The 19,869-nt window shown below is 40.5% G+C and overlaps 2 protein-coding genes across 7 annotated transcripts in view; one reads left to right on the forward strand and one right to left on the reverse strand.

Annotated features, from left to right (window-relative positions):
• PARG (poly(ADP-ribose) glycohydrolase) overlaps positions 1-3,465 on the reverse strand; it is a 163,986-nt gene extending 160,521 nt beyond the window's left edge. For 4 of the 6 annotated variants that reach the window (XR_007513385.1, XM_049854645.1, XM_049854646.1 and 1 more), the window contains exon 1: positions 2,951-3,451. Coding sequence is in view for 3 of the 6 variants with exons in the window: in XM_049854645.1 (XP_049710602.1) it covers positions 2,951-3,170 (220 nt within the window). In the remaining 3 variants the exon portion in view is untranslated. Of the gene's footprint in view, positions 1-2,950 lie in introns of all 6 variants that reach the window. The other 2 variants (XM_049854648.1, XM_049854647.1) reach the window with 2 other exon arrangements.
• Positions 3,466-3,513: 48 nt separating this feature from the next.
• The window catches only part of LOC126059318 (mitochondrial import inner membrane translocase subunit Tim23), a 29,599-nt gene continuing 13,243 nt past the window's right edge, over positions 3,514-19,869 (forward strand). Inside the window, exons 1-4 of the mRNA XM_049854984.1 lie at positions 3,514-3,751; positions 6,696-6,754; positions 18,613-18,706; positions 18,915-18,999. Coding sequence (XP_049710941.1) covers positions 3,646-3,751; positions 6,696-6,754; positions 18,613-18,706; positions 18,915-18,999 — 344 coding nt within the window. The 5' untranslated portion in view covers positions 3,514-3,645. The remainder of the gene's footprint in view (positions 3,752-6,695; positions 6,755-18,612; positions 18,707-18,914; positions 19,000-19,869) is intronic.

Here is a 19,869-nt window from a genome sequence, read left to right on the forward strand (position 1 = left end):
TGGAAAGTGGGAGAGTTTTAAGATGAGGAAAGGAGTCTGAAGATGCTTTTAACTGCACTGAGGCCCAACTGCTGATAATGGGATTGTGGCCAAGCCAGCTGCCACCCTGCCACCACTGCCTGAGACCAGGACCATCTCTGGAGAGGGTAAAAAAAAAGGGAGGGAAATTCTAGGTAGTTGTGACAGACAGAAAATAACTGGGTAAATCATTCCCCGTTATAATGTGACTAGAATGCTGAGTTCTGTCTATACGCAGATTTACAGATTTCAATTAATACAAGAGACATACCCAGAAGGATAAATAATACAAAATTTAAACATGGCTGAATAAACATCCATTTGCCTACTTCACCCACTTCTCCTTGGATAATCACATATTCTTTCTTATTTTTAAGTAACCAATTCGTAAAAGAATTCCAAGATACAAAACAATAGTTTCTGATGCCAATTTAGACTTTGAACATTCTGTTAATTGGTGTCCTGTGCCAGGTATACAGAAAACATTTACACGTGTGAAATACAGCCCAAGTATTAATTTGGTTCTGCTTCTGCAGAAAACTTAAGAACCAACAAGTGAGGACTGACTGACAACCTTCCCATAACTAACTCCTCCTCCTTTACATACAAATAAAATCAATGGGACTACAAATCACATGGTCTCAGAAGTCAGATACAGTGCCTGGAGGTCTTCCTCAGTTACCCTACTCCTACATTCTTCTTCACCAAGTCCTCTGAAATCTACACCCTAAGTCTTCTATTCTTCCTCTCCATAGTCAAAACAGTACTATCATTAAAAAAACAAGTACATCACTTATCGGACAGCTATATTTGTTTCCTGCATCTGGTCCTCCCTGTCTACGGTCTTAATTTCTCTAATTCATAAACTACAAATGACTAGAATTTTTCAATTGAAATAATACAATGTAAGAATACATAATATATAGTAAAGACATTATTTCATAAAGCATCTGTTTCAGATATAAACATAACTTACCATGAGATTACATATATATATATTTCTTACTCTGTACCAGATAAAGTGTATGCTGTGGACTGCAGTCAGAAAGGAGCCCTGGTGGCAGAGCGGTTAAGAGCTCGGGTGCTAACCTTTTGGTTATTCGGCAGTGTGAATCTACCAGCTGCTCCTTGGAAACTCTAAGGGGCAGTTCTACTTTGTCTTATAGGGTCCTTACGAGTCAGAATCGACTTCAACATCAATGGGTTGGGTTGGGTTTGGATTTTGCAGTCAGAAAAGTCCAAAAGGTACTGCCTAAGCCATACTTTCTAAAATATTAATCAAATGGTAATTCCATGCTTAAAAACTCTTTAAGGGCTTCCCATAGCCACAGAATAATGACCAAACTCCTTAAAACAGCACTCGAATTTGTCCATAATCCCACCTTCCCAGCTTCATCTGACTCTCTATTGTCCTATGCTCTAGTCTACCAAACTTCACATGTGCTGTTCTCTCTGCCCCTATAATTTTCTCCCCTTGATTTATTCAGTAATTCTGCTAATTCTTCAAGGTTTAGTTCAAGTCTACTCCCCACTGCCTCTTAGTCATGACAGACCTAAGCGTACACTCCCCAGATGACCGCCTAACCTCTGCCCAGCTCCTTACACTGTTGAGTGATGCATTCTTATTGAAACACTTCCCTGCCTGACACAACACAGGCCAGGTTTTCCTACCTCTCTGACCACTCCTATTCAGTCTACCCTTAAATGCTGGTGTTCCTAAAGGTTCTTTATTAGGTCGCCTTTACTTCTTTCTACACACTTTATATGATCTTATCTAATTCCACAGCATTAATCATCAAGTTTATGCCAAGAACTCCCAAGTCTGTATCTTCAGCACATTTATAATTCTTCTGAGGTCTTATAGAATAAGATATCCCATTCTCTCCTGAATCCAAGGCCCACATCCACATCTAAGCCACCTTATCTCCTGTCTAGACTAAGTCCTTAAGTAGTCTTGGCCTTCCACTTCTGCTCCTTTCCAATCTGTTCTTGATTTTCCACACACCAGGCACAGGGACCTTCCCCCGTCACTCTCCCTCCCCTCCCCACCCCCAGAAATCTGATGAAGTCACTCCTGTACCTAAAACCCTTTGATGGCTTCTCATTGCCTTTAGAGATAACGTTCAAAATCCTTACACAGGCCCAGCATGAGCTGACGTTTACAGTTCCATCTCTCACTACTCTTCCCTGTCCATTCTCTGTACCAGCCAAATTCCTAGAACACTTTCCCACTTCTTCTGACTTCCCTCCCTTCATCTAGCTAACCGCTACTGATTCTTCAGGCCTCACCATAGCATCTCATCTTCTGGGAGACTATCTTTGATCCCATAGTCTAGGTTAGGTACTCCTCCTGACTCCTACCATAACGATTCGTGTTCTGTACATCAGAGCACTCATTACCCTTTATTATACTAACCTGTGTAACTGTCTTCCTGTCTTGATAGATTTTAGGATTTAAAGACAGAGGTCAAGTTCCTCTCATCAAGTACTGTACACAGGAACTAATACAATGTCACCTAAGACCTACAGCTCTGCACCTCAAAAAAAAAAAAGGGTCCCAGAATCTGAATGAAGCTTCAACAGCTTTTTACCTACAGGCTGAGGCACACCGCTGCTTCACATACACAATCAGACCTCCTTGACCCCTAGGGCAATCTCTCAGTCAAACCAGAAGAAAGCAAACAGGTGGAGTCTTCTGCCACTTTCCGCGCTATGAACGTTTGCTCATCAGGGTTTCTCACACTACCAATCTTACCAAGAAAAATACGGTCCCATTTCCCCACTAGTGGCCTTGTTGGCTTAACAAGGGGACCTCAGAGTGATGCGTGTTTAAGACCAGAAAGGAGCAACTGGAGCCCCTGGGTCCTCGGACTGAGGTCAGGAAGAGGTTCGGGCCGGGGCGAAGGAACAAGACTTTAATTTCCCCACGTACCAAGCGAGGTGGTGCTGCCTCTGTGCGGTCCCGCCCGCCCGGGGACGCAGCCTGGCGAGGACGGTGGGGCCCTGCACTGCACGGACGCGTCCCTGGGGTCGAGGACGCGCCCCTGCCTGCCGGGGAAGCTCCGGGCGTCCGAGCGGGCCGGCGGAGAGCTTGCAGCGGCGCCCCAGCGGGGTCGCTTGGCGCAGGGCTCCCAGCCGGGGCCCGCGCTCATGCTGGGATCCGCAGCACACAGTCCCCGGGCCGCCCGGGCAGAGCCTCATTCACAAACCCCGAGAGGGTCGGGCTGCGCCTCCTTCTCGGCGCCTCCCCGCACCATTCCCTCTCCGCCACTGCCCGCTTCTGCAGCTGCTGCTCCGCTGGCCTCCCACGCCGGGCCCCAGCCAGCCGCCTGCCTTCCCTCGTCCACAGGAACCCCACCTGCCTGCCTCGGGACGCGCCGCTTACAGTCTGCCTTCCTTCACTTTCCCACCACCGGAGCGCTGCCGTCAGGCGCTTCTGGCTTCCGGGGCGTGCACTGTCGCAAAACGGAAGTGTGGTGCTTAACGGGCGCCGTCCCCCGGAAGGTCAGCGTGTGAGGGAGCCGGTGGTAGGCCGGAGTTCCCCGCGGTTACTGAGGGGCCGCGGCCGAGCAGACGACGCCGGCCTTGGGGGTGGCGGAAAGCAGACGGGAAGGGAGCTGCGACACCATGGAGGGCGGCGGGGGAAGCAGCAACAAAACCACAGGGGGCTTGGCCGGGTTTTTCGGAGCCGGGGGAGCAGGTTACTCGCACGCAGATTTGGCCGGCGTTCCCGGTAAGTATCGGGCCTAGCCCGCGAACATTTCTGACTGGTTTCTGCGGCGACGCTAAACATGCCGCTCCTCCTTTTTCTTTCTTTCCTTTTTTTTTTTTTTTTGCTGTCGTTCAAAAGCCTCAATCCCGTGGTGGGGTCAGGGTGTCAGCACAGCAGCTATTTCAAGACCGAACGAGCTTTGAGGGCCGTGAATTCACGAGGTGTGCTTTCTGAGGTTGACCTGGACTCACGAGATGCAGCCTGAATTCTTCCATTTATATCCAAGCATCGTACCTTTTTCCTCACACACATTCCTTGTGTGTGGGGCCGTGTACTTGGCCCTGTATTAAAAGCAGGGTCCGGCTCTGCAGGTAAATGCATCCCATATGTCGGCCTCGTAGTTATTAGCACAAAGTTGCATGTTTTAAATCCCAAAGTACTCGTTAGAACAAAACTTTCAATATTAATGCATCTAGGAGAGAAAGAAACACGATTTGAAACATACTAGGAAAATCTGGAGGTGCTCAAAAGTGAGCTGAACTTCAAAGGTGGATTATAGACATGAAGAAAAAAGCCAGTTAAGGGTGCTAGAAAGGGAAGTGCCCAAGCTCAAGAGTGCAGAGACATGAATATCCTAGCTGTGCCCTGTCCTTAACCCTAGCAATATGTATTCCAGGTCTTGGGACTTTATGGCAATAGGTGTCCAACTGGAAACATAGAAGCTGGACCTAAAGACAGTAGGAAGTTGATGATAGATGGGCCCTTTGCAAAAGTGTTTTCTTTTTTGAGAATTTTTTATTTCTGTTGACCTGTTTCTGTAGAACATTATGCTTAAGAAAAACAAAAAGCCGTTTTATAACCATAGTGTCACTTGTGTCAAAACTGGGTCTAGAATATGGTTTATCTATAATGAGTCTTAAAAGCTCTGAGTTTTGGAGCACAGAGAAAACTAATATGACAAAATATTGTTGCATTAATTTGATTAAGATTTGAAGATAAATTGAGGGTTTTTGAGAGTGAACACCATTCATTGAGCACCTACAATTACCGAGTGCCTTTCTGGGTTTGGAACTCACAGCAGTTTATAAAAAAGCTATTATGAAGCATGCATCCTACAGAGGTGAGCCAAGTAACCTAAGTAGAAAACGTTTTAGTTAGTGATAAGTGCTAAAAGGAAGAAATCAGGATCATGAGGTGGAGGTGGAGGGGGGAGCATTTTAGAATGGCTGGTCAGGGAAAACAGCTCAGGAAAGTTGACACTTGAGCTTTGACCTGCATACAGACCCATCTGAACAGTTTTTATAGCCTAGTGTGTCTGCAGTTTTTAAGGATGTTGGAGGGGGTAGGAGATAATGAGGTCAGAGAGGCAGGGAATGGCAGCCGATGTAGGGTTTTGTAAGCCACAGTAAGGAATTTGGATTTGATTATATGTGTAGAGGGAAGCCATCAGAGCTGATTTCCTTTTCTTAAAAACCGCTCTGTTTGCTGTGTAGAAAATACATTGAAGGAGCAGGAGGAAGTAAAGAATCCAGTTAGGTAGGAGACTCTTGTAGTTAGGTTGAGACTTGGTGGTAGGACTAGGGTAATGGCAAGAGAGATGGTGATAAATATCATAATTAAAGAAATACAGTAAAACCTGCAAAAGCTGAAACCTGTGTAAGGCAGAAAACTGTCAGAGAAGGAAAACTCAAATATTTTTCACTAAAACAAGCAATAGAAAAGTGGCAAGGCTGCACCCTGTCAATGGCAGAAAACTTGTGAGACCAGGAAAAGCAAAGTTATCCCGTCAAGCTCCGGCTCTCACAGGTTTCACTGTGTATTAAAAGTAGAATTAACAAGACTTTCAATTGATGAAAAGATAAGAGGTATGGGTACTATATAGATCTGCAATCAACTGATGTACAGAAGGATCCAAAAATTAAATTTAAAATTTAGGAAAGTTGGTTTTCCTTGATACATTTTTCTCTTTAAGATTAGTAGAATTCAGGTCTTGCCCTCTGAAAGTTTGCATTCTCTTTTGCCCCCAACCCCAATCCCTATAATAATGACCGAAGAATTCTCTACCTTGCCGTGGTAAATCAAGGCAGCAACTGTCAGCACTAAAGTCTAAAGGAACTGCCTTGAAATATTTATGTACAACCAAAAACCCGATCCAACCACTGTTGTTCCATGGAATTTGTCTCTTGTCAGTGTTATTTTGCAGTTTGTATAATCGTCAAGCATTTTTTCAGTAAAGTAGAAAGGAGTTAGCCTTATAATTCACTTGGGCTATGCTTTCTGCTACTTTGGTATTTAACCTGTGTTACTACCAGTATCTTCATGGTATGAGACTCTGGGCTACCATCTGACTCATGGTGACCCCAGGTGTTACAGAGTAAAACTGTTCCATAGGGTTTTTTTGGCCATAATCCAGAGGCATCTTGGAAGACAGGCCTGGAGATCTGTGACCAAAAGATCACAGCCTTGAAAACCCTGTGAAACAGTTCTGCTCTGCACACCTGGGGTCAGCATGAGTTGGAATTGGCTCGATGGTAACTAACAACAACAACATTTTTGGAAGCTGATTGCCAGGCCTTTTTTTCATGGTACCACTGAGTGGGTTCAAAACGCCAACCGTTCACTTTGTAGTCCCGTGCAAACTGTTAGTGCCATCTAAAACCACTGCCATTGAGTTGATTCTGACTCACAGCGACCATATAGGGCAGAGTAGAACTGCTCTGTAGGGTCTCTAAGGCTGTAAATTCTTTATGGCAGCAGACTGCCACATCTTTCTCTTGCACCATAAAGACCTTGAAACTGCTATGCAGGGAGGATAGGTGTGGGATGAAAAATTGAAAAAAATTCTTATTCTGTGAGTCTGTAAATCAAAATTTCAAAGACATGTAATAGTCAGGAGCTGAATTAACTGTAAATGCAATGACTTTAAAGGATTTTGTTGTAATATGACATTTTGTTTTCTCTCTAGTAACTGGTATGAACCCTCTTTCTCCTTATTTAAATGTGGACCCTCGATATCTTGTGCAGGTAAGATTAAGACTAGGCCTTTTATAATTTTCCTACTGTGCTGCTTTATCTTACCATTTAAAAATACAGGTAGTCCCCTGTGTGTTCTAGTTACGATGACCACGCTTACAACCATCCCTTTTTTTTTTGGTACATCTTATCGTTAGTAATGTGTTGCAGCACTTAATTTGCTGATGTTATCATTCTCAGATGTTCAGTTTTATGATGTACTGTTCAAAACACTGCTGGATTTATAAAGGTACTGATGATAAAAGGTAATAACAGTGAAAACCTAAAAAAAAAAAAAAAATGAAGTATTCAACTTACACCAGAACTGACTTAAAATGGAGTCCTTAGAATGGAACCCCATCATAAGTTGGGGACTACCTCCACTGCCAAGTACTGTGTGATGACTTTAGGAGACACCAAGTCTCTGGTCTTCGTTCCCCCTTTTCTCACAAACTGTAGCAAAATCATTTGATTAACTCCCTTTAGAGGCTTATTTGTTTAAAACCAACAAGGATTTAAAAAGAACAAATATTGGGATAGGTAGGTACAAAGTTAGAAGAAATTGTTAATCCCAAGTTAAAGGTAAATGAGGATGTAATGCTGAAGAGGCTTAATATTACTTAGAAGTCTGTGAGAATAAGAGTAGTCTGATGAACTCAAAGATTTGACAGTGGAGTTAAAGTTTTAAGGTTTACGTTAGGCTCAGCATTCTAGCTTTTTTGTTTTCTGGGTGTTCAGTTGAAAAAGATCCTGAATTACACAGGTAAAGTTGCAAATGGCAGATTTTTTTTAAGCTCAGTTTGTAATATCAGGGTACTGAACTAAATTGATCCAGAAGATTCAAAGAATAACGGTCAGCTGTCCCAGGAATGCAAGGTTGATGGAATATCCAAAAATCAGCATACTTTACCGTATCAGTATATGATAAAGGACAGAAACCACATGCTATATCAGTAGGTGCTGAAAAAGCATTTGATAAAATCCAACACTGCTTTATGATAAAAACACTCAATAAGCTAGAAATAGAAGAGAACTTCCTCAACCTGATAAATGGCATCTATGAAAAATCTGCAGCTAACATACTTAATGGTGAAGGACTGAATGCTTTCCTCCTAAGCCCAAGAACAAAACAATGATGTCCACTCTCTTTACTTCTGTTCAGCATTACACTGGAGGTTCTAGTAAGGGCGGTTAGACAAGAGATGAAATCAAAGGCATCTAGATCAAAAAGGAAGAAGTAAAATTATCTTTATTTGCAGATAACATGATCTTGTCTATAAAAAATCTTAAGGAAACCAGAATATAAGATCAGTATATATTACAGTGATATTTCCACGAATACTCTGAAAATAAAAACAATTCCATTTAAAGTAGCATCAGAAAGAATAAAATGTTAGGAATAAATTTAACACAAGTGTAAAACTTATAGTGAAAACTATAAAACATTGAAAGAAATTACAGAAGACCTTAAAAAAATGGAAAGACATTCTGTATTCTTGGATGATTTAATATTATTAAAAAGGCAGTACTCCCCAAATTGATCTACAGATTCAGGCAGTCCCTATCAAAATCTCAGCAGAAATCTTTGCAGAAGTTGACAGGCTGACCCTAAAATTTATTTGGAAATGCAGAGGACTCAGAATAGCCAATAGTCTTAAAAGTTTGGAAGACTTACCTTTCCTGATTTTAAATCTTACTACAAAGCTGTAGTAATTAAGACATGGTGATGTTGTCGTAAGAATATATATATAGGTCAGTGGAATAAAACTGAGAGTCCAGAAGTAAACCTTCACATTTATGGTAAGTTGGTTTTTGACAATAGTGTGAAGACCATTCAATGAGGAAAGAATATTCTTTTCAACAAATGGAGCTGGGACAACTGATTATCCATATGGAAAAGAGTGGGGTCGAACCCTTACTTTGTACCATATACCAAAATTAACTCAGAATGGGTCAAAGACATAAGAGTTAAAACTATAGAATGTTTAGAAGAAAACATACAAAAATCTTTGTGACCTTGGAATAGGCATCAATTTAGGTTTGACATGAAAAAACAAGTAATAAAAAGCTGGTAAATTGGATTTAATCAAAATTTAAAACTCTGGTGCTTTGGACAGCACCATTAAGAATGGGGAAAAAGACAGCCTACAGACTGGGAGAAAGTATTTTAAAATTGTGTATCTGGTAAAAGACTTCTATCTACAGTATTTCCTTAAAAAACAATAATTCTTAAATCCATCCATCTGTGGACAGCTGATCTTTGACAAAGGGTCGAAGCTCATTAAATGGGGAAGAGATAGTCTCTTTAACACATGATGCTGGCAAAACTGGATATCCATTTGCAGAAAATGAAACCAGATCCATACCCCACACCATACACAGAAACCAATTGAAAATGGATGAAAGACCTAAATGTAAGACCTAAAACTCTAAAGATCATGGAAGAAAAAAAGGGAACAACTCAAGGGGTCCTAATATATGGCATAAATACAATACCAAACATAACAAAAAATGCACGAACAGCAGAAGGTAAACTAGATAGCTGGGATCTCCTAAAAACTAAATGCTGATGCTCACCAAAAGAGTGAAAAGGAATTCTACAGACTGGGGAAAAATTTTAGCTGCTACATATCCAGCAATGGTCTAATCTCTAAAATTTATAGAAAACTTCAACACCTCAACAACAAAAAGACAACCCAGTTAAAAAATGGGCAGAGGACATGAATAGACACTTTGCCATTCAGGCGGCTGACAGACAGATGAAGAGATGCTCGTGATTGTTAGCTGTTGGAGAGGTGCAAACCAGAACTACAATGAGATATCGTCTCACCCTGGCAATAATGACACTGATCAAAAAAACAAAACAACAGATGCTGGCAAGATAGTGGGGAGATTGAACTCGTGTTGCTGGTGGAAACGTAAAATGGTACAACTACTGGAAAACAGTATGGCATTTCCTTAAAAAACTAGAAGTAGAAATACCGTATGAACCAGCAATCCCACTCCAAGGCATATATCCTAGAGAAATAAGAGCCATGACAAGAATAGACATAAGCACACCCATGTTCATTGCAGCAGCATTCACAATAGCAAAAAGATGGAAACAACCTAAGTGCCCATCGACAGATGAAAAAATATGTGTCAACTTAGCAAGGCCGTGATTTCCAGTATTATGTGGCTGTCCTCTATTTTGTGATGTGATGTAATTATCCTGTGTGTTGTAAATCCTAACCTCTATTATGTTAATGAGAGAGGCCACAGTCTACAGGATTAGGTGTATTTTGAGTCAATCTCTTTTGAGATATAAAAGAGAGAAGTGAGCAGAGAGGAAATGGACCTCATACCACCAAGAAAGAAGAGCCAGGAGTGGAGCACGTCCTTAGGATCCAGGGTCCCTGTGCTGAGAAGGTCCTAGACCAGGGGGATATTGATGATGATGATGACTTTTACTCAGAACCAACAGAGAGACAAAGCCTTCCTCTGGAGCTGGCACCCTGAATTCGGATTTCTAGCCTCCTAAATTGTGAGAGAATAAATTTGTTTTTTAAAGCCATCTGCTCACGGTATTTCTGTTAACAGCAGCACTAGATAACTAAGACACTGTGGTACATACAATGGAATACTACACAACAATAAAGAAGAATAATCCGGGAAGCATCGCACAACATGGATTAATTTGAAGTACTGAGTGAAATAAATCTACCTCAAAAGAACACATATTGTATGAGACCACTGTTATAGTCAAGAAAAGGTTTACACACAGAAAGAAACATTTTTTGATGGTTACCAGGGGTAGAACAGAGAGAGGAAAAATCACTAACTAGAGAGTAGACATGTGTAAACTTTGATGAAGGGAAAGGCATTACACAATTTGGAGGAAGACAACATAGTCAAAGCAAGGGAAGACACAGAGGCAAACAAGAATAAAAGGCAGCAGAGATAAGAACAACATACACATTCGTGCAACAACAGTAATAATAATTTATGAGTGGGTACATATATACTGAAAGCGTGTGGGAGGGCTTATGGGAGTACACCCACGTGCATATATGGATTTGTCTGTGAATATTTCTACATATGTGTTTGTACGTGTTGCATATATATAACAGAGCACACAGGGAAGTCACGGAAACAGCCTAGACAACATAAGTAAACACCTCACGGGACTGAGCTCCTAGGAGGACCATAGTGTTGGGGGACATCTAGGTCACTCGGCATAACACAGTTCATAAAATGGTGTGTATCTTATTTTGGTGAGTAGCGTCTGGGGTCTTAAAAGCTTGCAGCGGTCCATCTAAGGTACTGCTGTTGGTCTCTCCATTCAGAGCAAAGGAGAGTGAAGAAAACCAAAGACTCAAGGACCTTAACAGTTAGTCCCAAGGACTAATGAACCTCATGAACCGCAGCCTTCCCTAGCCCGAGACCAGAAGAGCTAGATGATGGTTGGCTACCACTACTTACCACTTTGACCAGGATCACAACAGAATGTCCCCATTAGAGTTGGGGCGGGGGGGAATGTACAATAAAACTCAATTCCATAAAAAAGACCAGATTTACTGGTCTGAGAGAAAGAGACTGGATGAACACCTGAGACTGTGGCTCTTAGACACCCTTCTAACTTGGAACTGAAGCCAACCCCAGAGACCACCTTTCACACCTGTAGATAAACAACACACATGAGTAAAGTGCTCCTTAGAACAGTCATCTACACAAGACCGAAAGGACAGCATATGCCCAAATCGAAGATGAGAAGGCAGGAAAACTGGATGAATGGAAATGGGGAACTCGGGCTGATGACAGGGAGACTGCAGACACATTGCAGGGATGGCAGCCAATGTCATGGAACAACTTATGTATAAATTATTGAGTGGGAAAATGATTTGCTCTGTAAACCTTCACCTAAAGCACAATTAAAAAAAAAAGAACTCTTACAACTCAATAATAAAAAGACATCCCAATTTAAAAATGGACAGTGGATCTGAATTGACATTTCTCCAAGAAGAAGAGAAAAAAAATCAACGTTGTTGTATGCTATCAAGTCGATTCCGACTCATAGTGATCTTGTATGACAGAGTAGAATTGCCCCGTAGAGTTTCCTAGGCTGTAATCTTTGTCTCAGCTTATCGCCAGTCAACATGAGGGAAATGCAAATGAAAACTGAGTGAGATACTACTTCACACCACTAGGATGGCTTTTTTTTTAATGGAAAATGACACATATTGGCCGGGATGTGGAGAAATTGGAACCTTCATGCACTGCTGGTGGGAATGTAAAATGGTAAGGCTACTTTGGAAAACAGTCTGGTAGTTTCTCAAAATATTGAACTTGATTGACCATAGATTCAGCAATTCAGCTAAGCACATACCCAAGAGAAATGAAAATGTATGTCCACACAAACACTTGTGCATGAATGTTCATAACACCATTATTCATAATAACCAAAAAAGTAGAAACAAATGTGGTATGTCTGTTCTAGGGAATGTTACCTGGCAGGGGAAAGGAATGAAGTAATGATACCGGCCTGGCACAACATGGATGAGCCTCGAAACATTGTTAGGTGAAAGAAGCTGCTCCCAAAAAACTGTATTATATGCCATTTATATGAAATGTCCAGAACGGGCAAAAAAGTAGATTAGTGTTTGTCTCAGTTAAGTGGAGATGTGGAGGTGACTACTAACGGGTATGGGGTTTCTTTTGGGGGAAGAAAAATGCTCTAAAATTGATTGTAGTATTGTTGCAAAAAAGAGTAATGCTGGAAATTATTGTTGCCAAGTTGAATTACTAACAATATCTGACAGCTGCATTCTTTAATTAGGAATTAAGGCATTTGCATTTCCCTTACAGTGTTGAACATCTTTTCATCTGCTTACTGGCCATTTTTATATCTTCTTGGAGAAATGTCAATTCAGGTCCTTTGTCCATTTTTAAATTGCAAAATTGCAGTGTCTTTTTATTACTGAGTTGTAAGAGGTTTTGGTGTAGTGGTCAAGAGCTACAGCTGCTAACTAAAGGTCGGCAGTTCAAATCCACCAGATGCTCCTTGGAAGCCCTATGGGGCGGTTCTACTCTGTCCTCTAGGGTCGCTGTGAGTCGGAATTGACTTGATGGTAACGGGCATAACGGGCAAGAGGTTTTTGGTTTTTGTTTCCAAATGAAGGTAGGGTGATGCTGAGGATCTTGCCGGTTTAAAGCTTCATTGTCTTGCAGGAAATGCTTTTCAGGCATTATCTCTTAATGCTGTGTGTTCATTGATATTATTTTGAAATTATCTCTCTGTCATTTATTTACTCAAAATTTCAGGATTAATCACATGTATTTTGCTTCAGCATTGAATGCAAACTGAAGGGTTATACCCTAGCTCCAGTTGTAAATATAGTGACATTGTTACACTGCATTGGCAGGTGGGGCTTACTAAGAGAGACATAAAAGTAGATCCTGTATCAGCAAAAAGGCTGTGGTTCATTTCATTTCATTGCAAACATTTATACTAGCATTTTCCATTGGAATTCTAGAGGGACTTCAAAATTGAAGTGTTTTCTCAACTTCACGGTGTCTGTTGTAAATAGCTGTGGAAAGCTTAAATTTAAATAACCATACATTAATAAAAATTACGTTTTGTGAAACATTTTTTACGTACTTTTGAAGAATGCACACATCTTAAATCAACAAATATAGTGATAATTGGCAACAGCTTTTATCTGAAGCGCTGTTTGTGGTTTCTCTTGCTTGTGCTTTTGTATTGTCACTGCTTTTGCATTCTGACAAAATGCTTTAAATTATGTTAAGTAATAAAACCTCCTCTTGCTAGCCCAGCTGAGCGTCTAGTATAAAAACAAGGGGAATTTAAAGATTTCCAACATTCCTAGTGTCATCAAATTAAAATTGTAAAGATTTCACATAATCTTAGCCTCCTGTTTCCAAGTTGGAAACAGGAAGGATTGGTAGTTGGAAAATAAGGCCTTGGTGAAAGACACGATGCTGGAGATAGCGTGATAAAATTTTACAAAACAAATGACTTATTCACTGCAAATACCTTTTTTTGTACAACGTAAATGGCGACTATACATGTGGACCTCACCAAATGGAATACACAGGAATCAAATTGACTACAGCTGTGGAAAGAGATGATGTAGAAGTTGAATATCATCAGTCAGAACAAGGCCAGGGACTGACTGCGGAACAGACTATCGATTGTTCATATTCAAGTTCAGGTTGAAGCTGAAGAAAATTAAAACAGGTCCCCAAAAGCCAAAATGCAACCTCAAGTATATCCCACCTGAACTTAGAGACCGTCTCAAGAATAGATTTAATGTATTGAATAATAATGACTGAAGACCAGACAAGTTGTGGGATAGCATCAAGGACATCATACAAGAAGAAAGCCAAAGGTCATTGAAAAGACAGAAAAGAAAGAAGAGACCAAAATGGATGTCAGAAGAGACTCTGAAACTTGAGTCTTGAATGTAGAGTCCAAAAAAAGAAACCAAATGCAGTGCCGTCAAGTTGATTCCAACTCCTAGCGACCCTAATAGGACAGAGTAGAACTGCCCCATAGAGTTTCCAAGAAGCGCCTGGCGGATTCGAACTGCCAACCCTTTGGTTAGCAACTGTAGCACTTAACCACTACGCCACCTGGATTTCCGAATGTAAAGTAGCTGAAGCAAGAGGAAGAAATGATGACATAAAAGAGGTGAATAGAAGATTTCAAAGGGCAGCTTGAGAAGACAAAGTATTATAATGAAATGTGCAAAGACCTGGAGTTAGAAAACTAAAAGGAAAGAACATGCTTGGCATTTTTCAGGCTGAAAGAGCCGAAGAAAAAATTTCAAACCTCAGGTTGCAATATTGAAGGATTCTATGAGCAAAATATCGAATGAAGCAGGCGGTATTAAGGGAAGATGGAAGGAATATATAGGGTCACTGTACCAAAAAGAATCAGTCGAAGTTCAACCGTATCAGGAGGAAGCATAATGTCAAGAACTGATGATACTGAAGAATTCTAAGCTGCGCTGAAGGCATTGGTGAAAAATGAGGCTCCAGGAGTTGACAGGATACCAGTTGAGATGTTTCAGCAAATGGATGCAGCTCTGGAGGTGCTCGCTTACCTGTGCCAAGAAATTTGGAAGACAGCTGCCTGGCCAACCAACTAAAAGAGATCCATATCTGTGCCCGTTCTAGAGAAGGGCGATCCACACGATGCATAAATTATCGAATAATATCATTAATATCACGTGCAAGTAAAATTTTGCTGAAGATAATTCAAGATTACACCTCAACACAAAGAAAACAAGAGTCGTCACAAGTGGACCAGTAAGCAACATCCTCATAAACGGAGAAAACGTTGAAGTTGTCAAGGATTCATTTTACTTGGATCCACAATCAACGCCCATGGAACCAGCAGTCAAATAACACGACGCATTGCATTGGGCAAAACCCCCAAACCCAAACCCACTGCCGATGAGTCGATTCCAACTCATAGCAACCCCATAGGACAGAGTAGAAGTGCCCGATAGAATTTCCAAGGAGCGCCTGGCGAATTCAAACTGCCGACCCTTTGGTTAGCAGCCCAGCCGTAGCACTTAACAATTACGCCACCAGAGTTTCGCAAAAGACCACTTTAAAGTGTTAAAAAGCAAAGCTGTCCATCGCTTTGAGGACTGAGGTGCACCTGACACAAGCAATTGTGTATTCATTTGCCTCATAGGCATGTAAAAGCTGGACAATGAATAAGGAAGACCAAAGAAGAATTGATGCCTTTGAATTAGGGCGTTGAATGTAGACTGCCAGGGAGAAAAAAAAAAGAACCAAACCAAACCCACTGCCCTTGTGCCGATTCCAATTCATAGGGACCCTAGAGGACAGAGTAGAACTGCCCCATATGGTTTCCAAGGAGTGCCTGGTGGATTCGAATTGCCAGCCTTTTGGTTAGCAGCCGTAGTTCTTAACCACTATGCCACCAGGGTTTCCATACTGCCAGGAGAAGGAACAAATCTCTCTTGAAAGAAGTACAGCCAGAATGCTACTTAGAAGGGAAGATGGCACGGCTTCATCTCACGTAGCTTGGACATAGTATCAGGAGGGACAAGTCCCTAGAGAAGGACATCATGCTTGGTGATACAGTGGGTAAGTGAAAAAGAAGAAGACCCTCAGCAAGATGGATTGACACAGTGGCTGCAACAATGGTCTCAAACATAGCATCAAATGTGAGGATGATGTAGGACCAGGCAGTGTTTCATTCTGTTGTACGTAGGGTTGCTGTGAGTCAAAATCAACTAGATAGCCCCTCACAACAGCAGCCTCCTGACTATATCATTGGGTTCATTGCTGCGCATTCTTGGATTCATTTCTCTTCTGTATTTGAAACAGCGGTACTGACGGTATTTTAATGGTCCTAGGGTCACTAGGAGTCAGAATTGACTGTATGGCAATGGGTTTTTTTTGTTTTTGTTTGTTTTTTGGAGTGTCTTACAGTGCCAGTAGCACAAGTTTAACATTAACTTTTGAATGTAGCCTACGTGCAGTGTATTAACATACTTTGATATCGACCTGTTAGGTGTATATTTCTTGCAGGTTTTAATTTGGCTTGCCTTTCTTCCATAATGTGAACTGTTAAACATATTTTTAAAGAAACCAAGAGCCTTAATTTGATGTAATATAGTTTAGCCAGGGCCCAATTGTCTTTGCAGATTTTTCCTAAATGCAACTTGGTACATTTTTATTGCCTTAAAAGTTGAGCCGTATGACATGTAACCTTCATGTTGTTTTCAAGTAGCTTTGTATGTGAGTTGATACACGTTTGCTTTCAAGCCCCATAGCATTTTAATTATGGTTGACGCTAGCTGAAGAGTGAGTTGGTGCTGATAAGCATCTGTGCTTGATAATTTTCATCACAGCCATCTTTTTTTTTTTAATTTCCTGTTTTTAATTAGCTATCCATTTCTGGATTGAAAGATAGTTACTTACCTACTCTGATGAACTTTAGAATTTCTAAAAACCCCCGGCAAGAAGTACGATTTGATTAACTTAATTACAAATTAATTTGAAAGTCAGGAAGCACCCAAAATTTACAAAATTATGTACATATAAGTATCAGGTATCATGACGTGAGGTCTTTTCTGAGTTCGCTTGTTGTTCCCCCACCATGGCTGTGTGATGAGCCTAGACATGCTTGTTCACTTGTGGGATTATTTTCGGGGAGGATGTACGCACACTCCAGAAGTCAAAACCGGCACCGAGCTACGATTTCCTAATCAGGAGTGCTTTTTCCAAAGTTTAGTAGTTGCCAAAGGATGTGGGAGAAATGTTACTCTCTAATGTGTTAAATTTGACACATTTGTGTGTTTTTTATTGGGGGGGCTGTGGTATGGAAAGCTTGGAAAAAATATATTGTGTTCTGCATAAAAGTGTGTTGACTCTTCCAGTTCAGTTGCCATGTTATACTCTTAGAGTAGCGTTTCTTTTTTTCTTCATTTAGGAGTTTTTATTTATAATTCATTTCAAAACAATAATAAGCCCATTTTTGGTTTCATCATGTCCTAAACCCATGATTACATAAACATTTTTAGTGAAAAATAACCATTCCAGAACAAACAATATTTAGTGAAAAGAGAGTGACATGTTTGCTTTTTTGCAGCTCTTTTTAACGAATGGTCTAGTAGACAATTGCCTTTTCATGTATGCTTCTGTGATCATTGAGTTACAGTGTTATTTGGGAGAAATACATGAAGAAAGTACAGCCTTACACTAATAGCTGAGAAAGAAGCCAAAAACCAAGCCAAACCCGTTGCTGTCAAGTCAATTTCAACTCTAAAGGAGTGTTTTATTAGCCTTTGCAGATAATTATGGATACTTTTTGACACTACCCTAAAACTTAACAAGTCACATTTTCTTAAAGGTTAGTTGCAGTATAGAATCTCAAACTATATCAATGAGCTTTTTGTACTTTGTCGTAGTAAAATCCGTTGCTATGTCTTGCATTTTGATTGGATTTTTTACCCATACATAATTTTATGACATCATGCATAGGTCATTTGAAAAATAGTGGTTTGTTGAATTCCGCACAGCTTCCAACTGCTGACATTTCATTATTTGATACTTAAAAAAAAATCACATGTTTACTATGACCATTGTGCTGTGAAGGTTAACTCCAGCAAGCTTGGAATTGGCCTGAGCTCTTTTGCAGTGTGGTAAGATTTTTGGGTGACCTTCAAGGGCTTCGTGACAACTTTTGTGTTTGCATTTACTAGAAAGAGGATCAGTAGTTTTCTCAGGTTCTCAAAGGGTATATGACCCTCTCCCCCAAAGAATTAAAACTGCTAAGATTATTTGCCCTTACATAACTAATCCAAACTGCTGTGCTTTTATGGTTTTTGCTTATTTTTTTTATGAACAGTTGCTCTTAAAAAAAAATTATTTTATTTTATTTTACTCATAGTGAAATGGTGCCCTTTAAATAGTTACTACAGGATGAAGGTTATTTTCTCCTTCCAGACTATTAGCTGTTCCTTCTCGTAGCTTTCAGTGGACCTTTCTCTAGAGGACCGTCTGTTTTCTCTTTCACTTCAGATGTATCTGTAGGTCAGGCAAATGACATACCCTCTCTGAGACTTAGATAAGGAGACAAGTTCTAAATGAGAGTCCTTCCTCAGAACTGAGAACATCACTACAAATGTATACTTAATTTCATTTTGATTCAGGTGTTGCTGTTATTGCAGAAAGTTGTTCTTATTTGGTTAAGCAGAGTTTGAGTTAATTTAAGGTTTTTACTTACTGTGAAAAATTATTTTGAAAAATTAAAAACCACTTTTTTTTTTTTTTGCAAGTATTGTCTTGAGGGGGGCTCAGCTCAGTTTTTATTATTACCGCTTTAGGATACAGATGAATTTATTTTACCGACTGGAGCTAATACAACCCGGGGCAGATTCGAACTGGCCTTCTTTACCATTGGAGGGTGCTGCATGACAGGTGGGTTCAGTAATCTTTGTTTAATTGCTCTCAATCTAAGTAGTCTGAGGTGCTTAAAATTAAAAAAAAAAAAAATTTTTTCTTTAATCAAAAACAATTAGAATATGTTTCAGAGTTCTTAAATCATTATTTTTTTATATTGAAAAAAAAAATGCTGTTTGTGAATATAAGAATGTGTATTTGGATGAATGTTGTTATGATTTACCAGGGGCTGCATTTGGGGCGATGAATGGTCTACGGCTAGGATTGAAGGAAACTCAAAACATGGCCTGGTCTAAACCAAGACACGTACAGTAAGTCTTATGTCATTATCTGATGTAGTGATGTTTGAATATTAACCTCTGTTGGTTTGATGAGTACAGCCTTGAGATTACAACTGTTTAGAGTGATGGCTTATATTTTTGTCTTTTTTTTTTTTTTTTTTTTATCTCACTCGAAAGGAACTAAGGGAACAGGGTACTGAGTCCAAGCTTTTAAAAGGAGTGGTGTTTTTAGTCTCTCAGTGTCCCTCAATTAGCTAGTGCTACCGCAACCCAAATTCTCAGCTCAGCGACACCTGTTCCATTTTCCGGGCCTGTATGGCATGCTCATAAGACCACCTCACAAAGAAGGAAGTCCCAAGGAGGTGCCTAGTAGGATGGGTATTTGGATAGTTCAAAGGGGCATGCAGAACCAAAGGGTGTGATAGTAAAGAAATAAGCCTGTAAGAGTGATTGCTACATCTGCTGTCATTTGACTTTTTTCTGACTGACTTCATCCACCATTTCTAAAATGGAGAGCTGCAGAGCATTTCCAGGAAACTCCTAGAGCTCAGAGGTGACTCCAGAAGAAGAGTCTTTTCTCAGGAAATTGAAGTTAGTGTAAAAGGGAAAGTTTACAATCACAAAAGGGTTGGAAAGCATATATAATGTATATGTTCACCTTAAGAAATGAATGAAACGTGACCAGTTGCTGTTGATATTCCCTAAGTAACATTTTTTGGCTTTGCATTTTTATTAATGGAGTCATGTGGTATGTATTCTTCAGTGGCTTATGGTTTTGTTTTAGGTCAATTTCTAAAAGTCCCTCTTCCTTACACATTGTTTAGCCAGCAGATGGCAGCAGGTGTGCTAGTATTAGACCTGGGCAACCCGAAAGCCAGTCAGGTTTTTTGTTACGTGGAT

Source organism: Elephas maximus, chromosome 16 (assembly GCF_024166365.1).
Source record: "Elephas maximus indicus isolate mEleMax1 chromosome 16, mEleMax1 primary haplotype, whole genome shotgun sequence".
NCBI lineage: Eukaryota > Metazoa > Chordata > Mammalia > Proboscidea > Elephantidae > Elephas > Elephas maximus.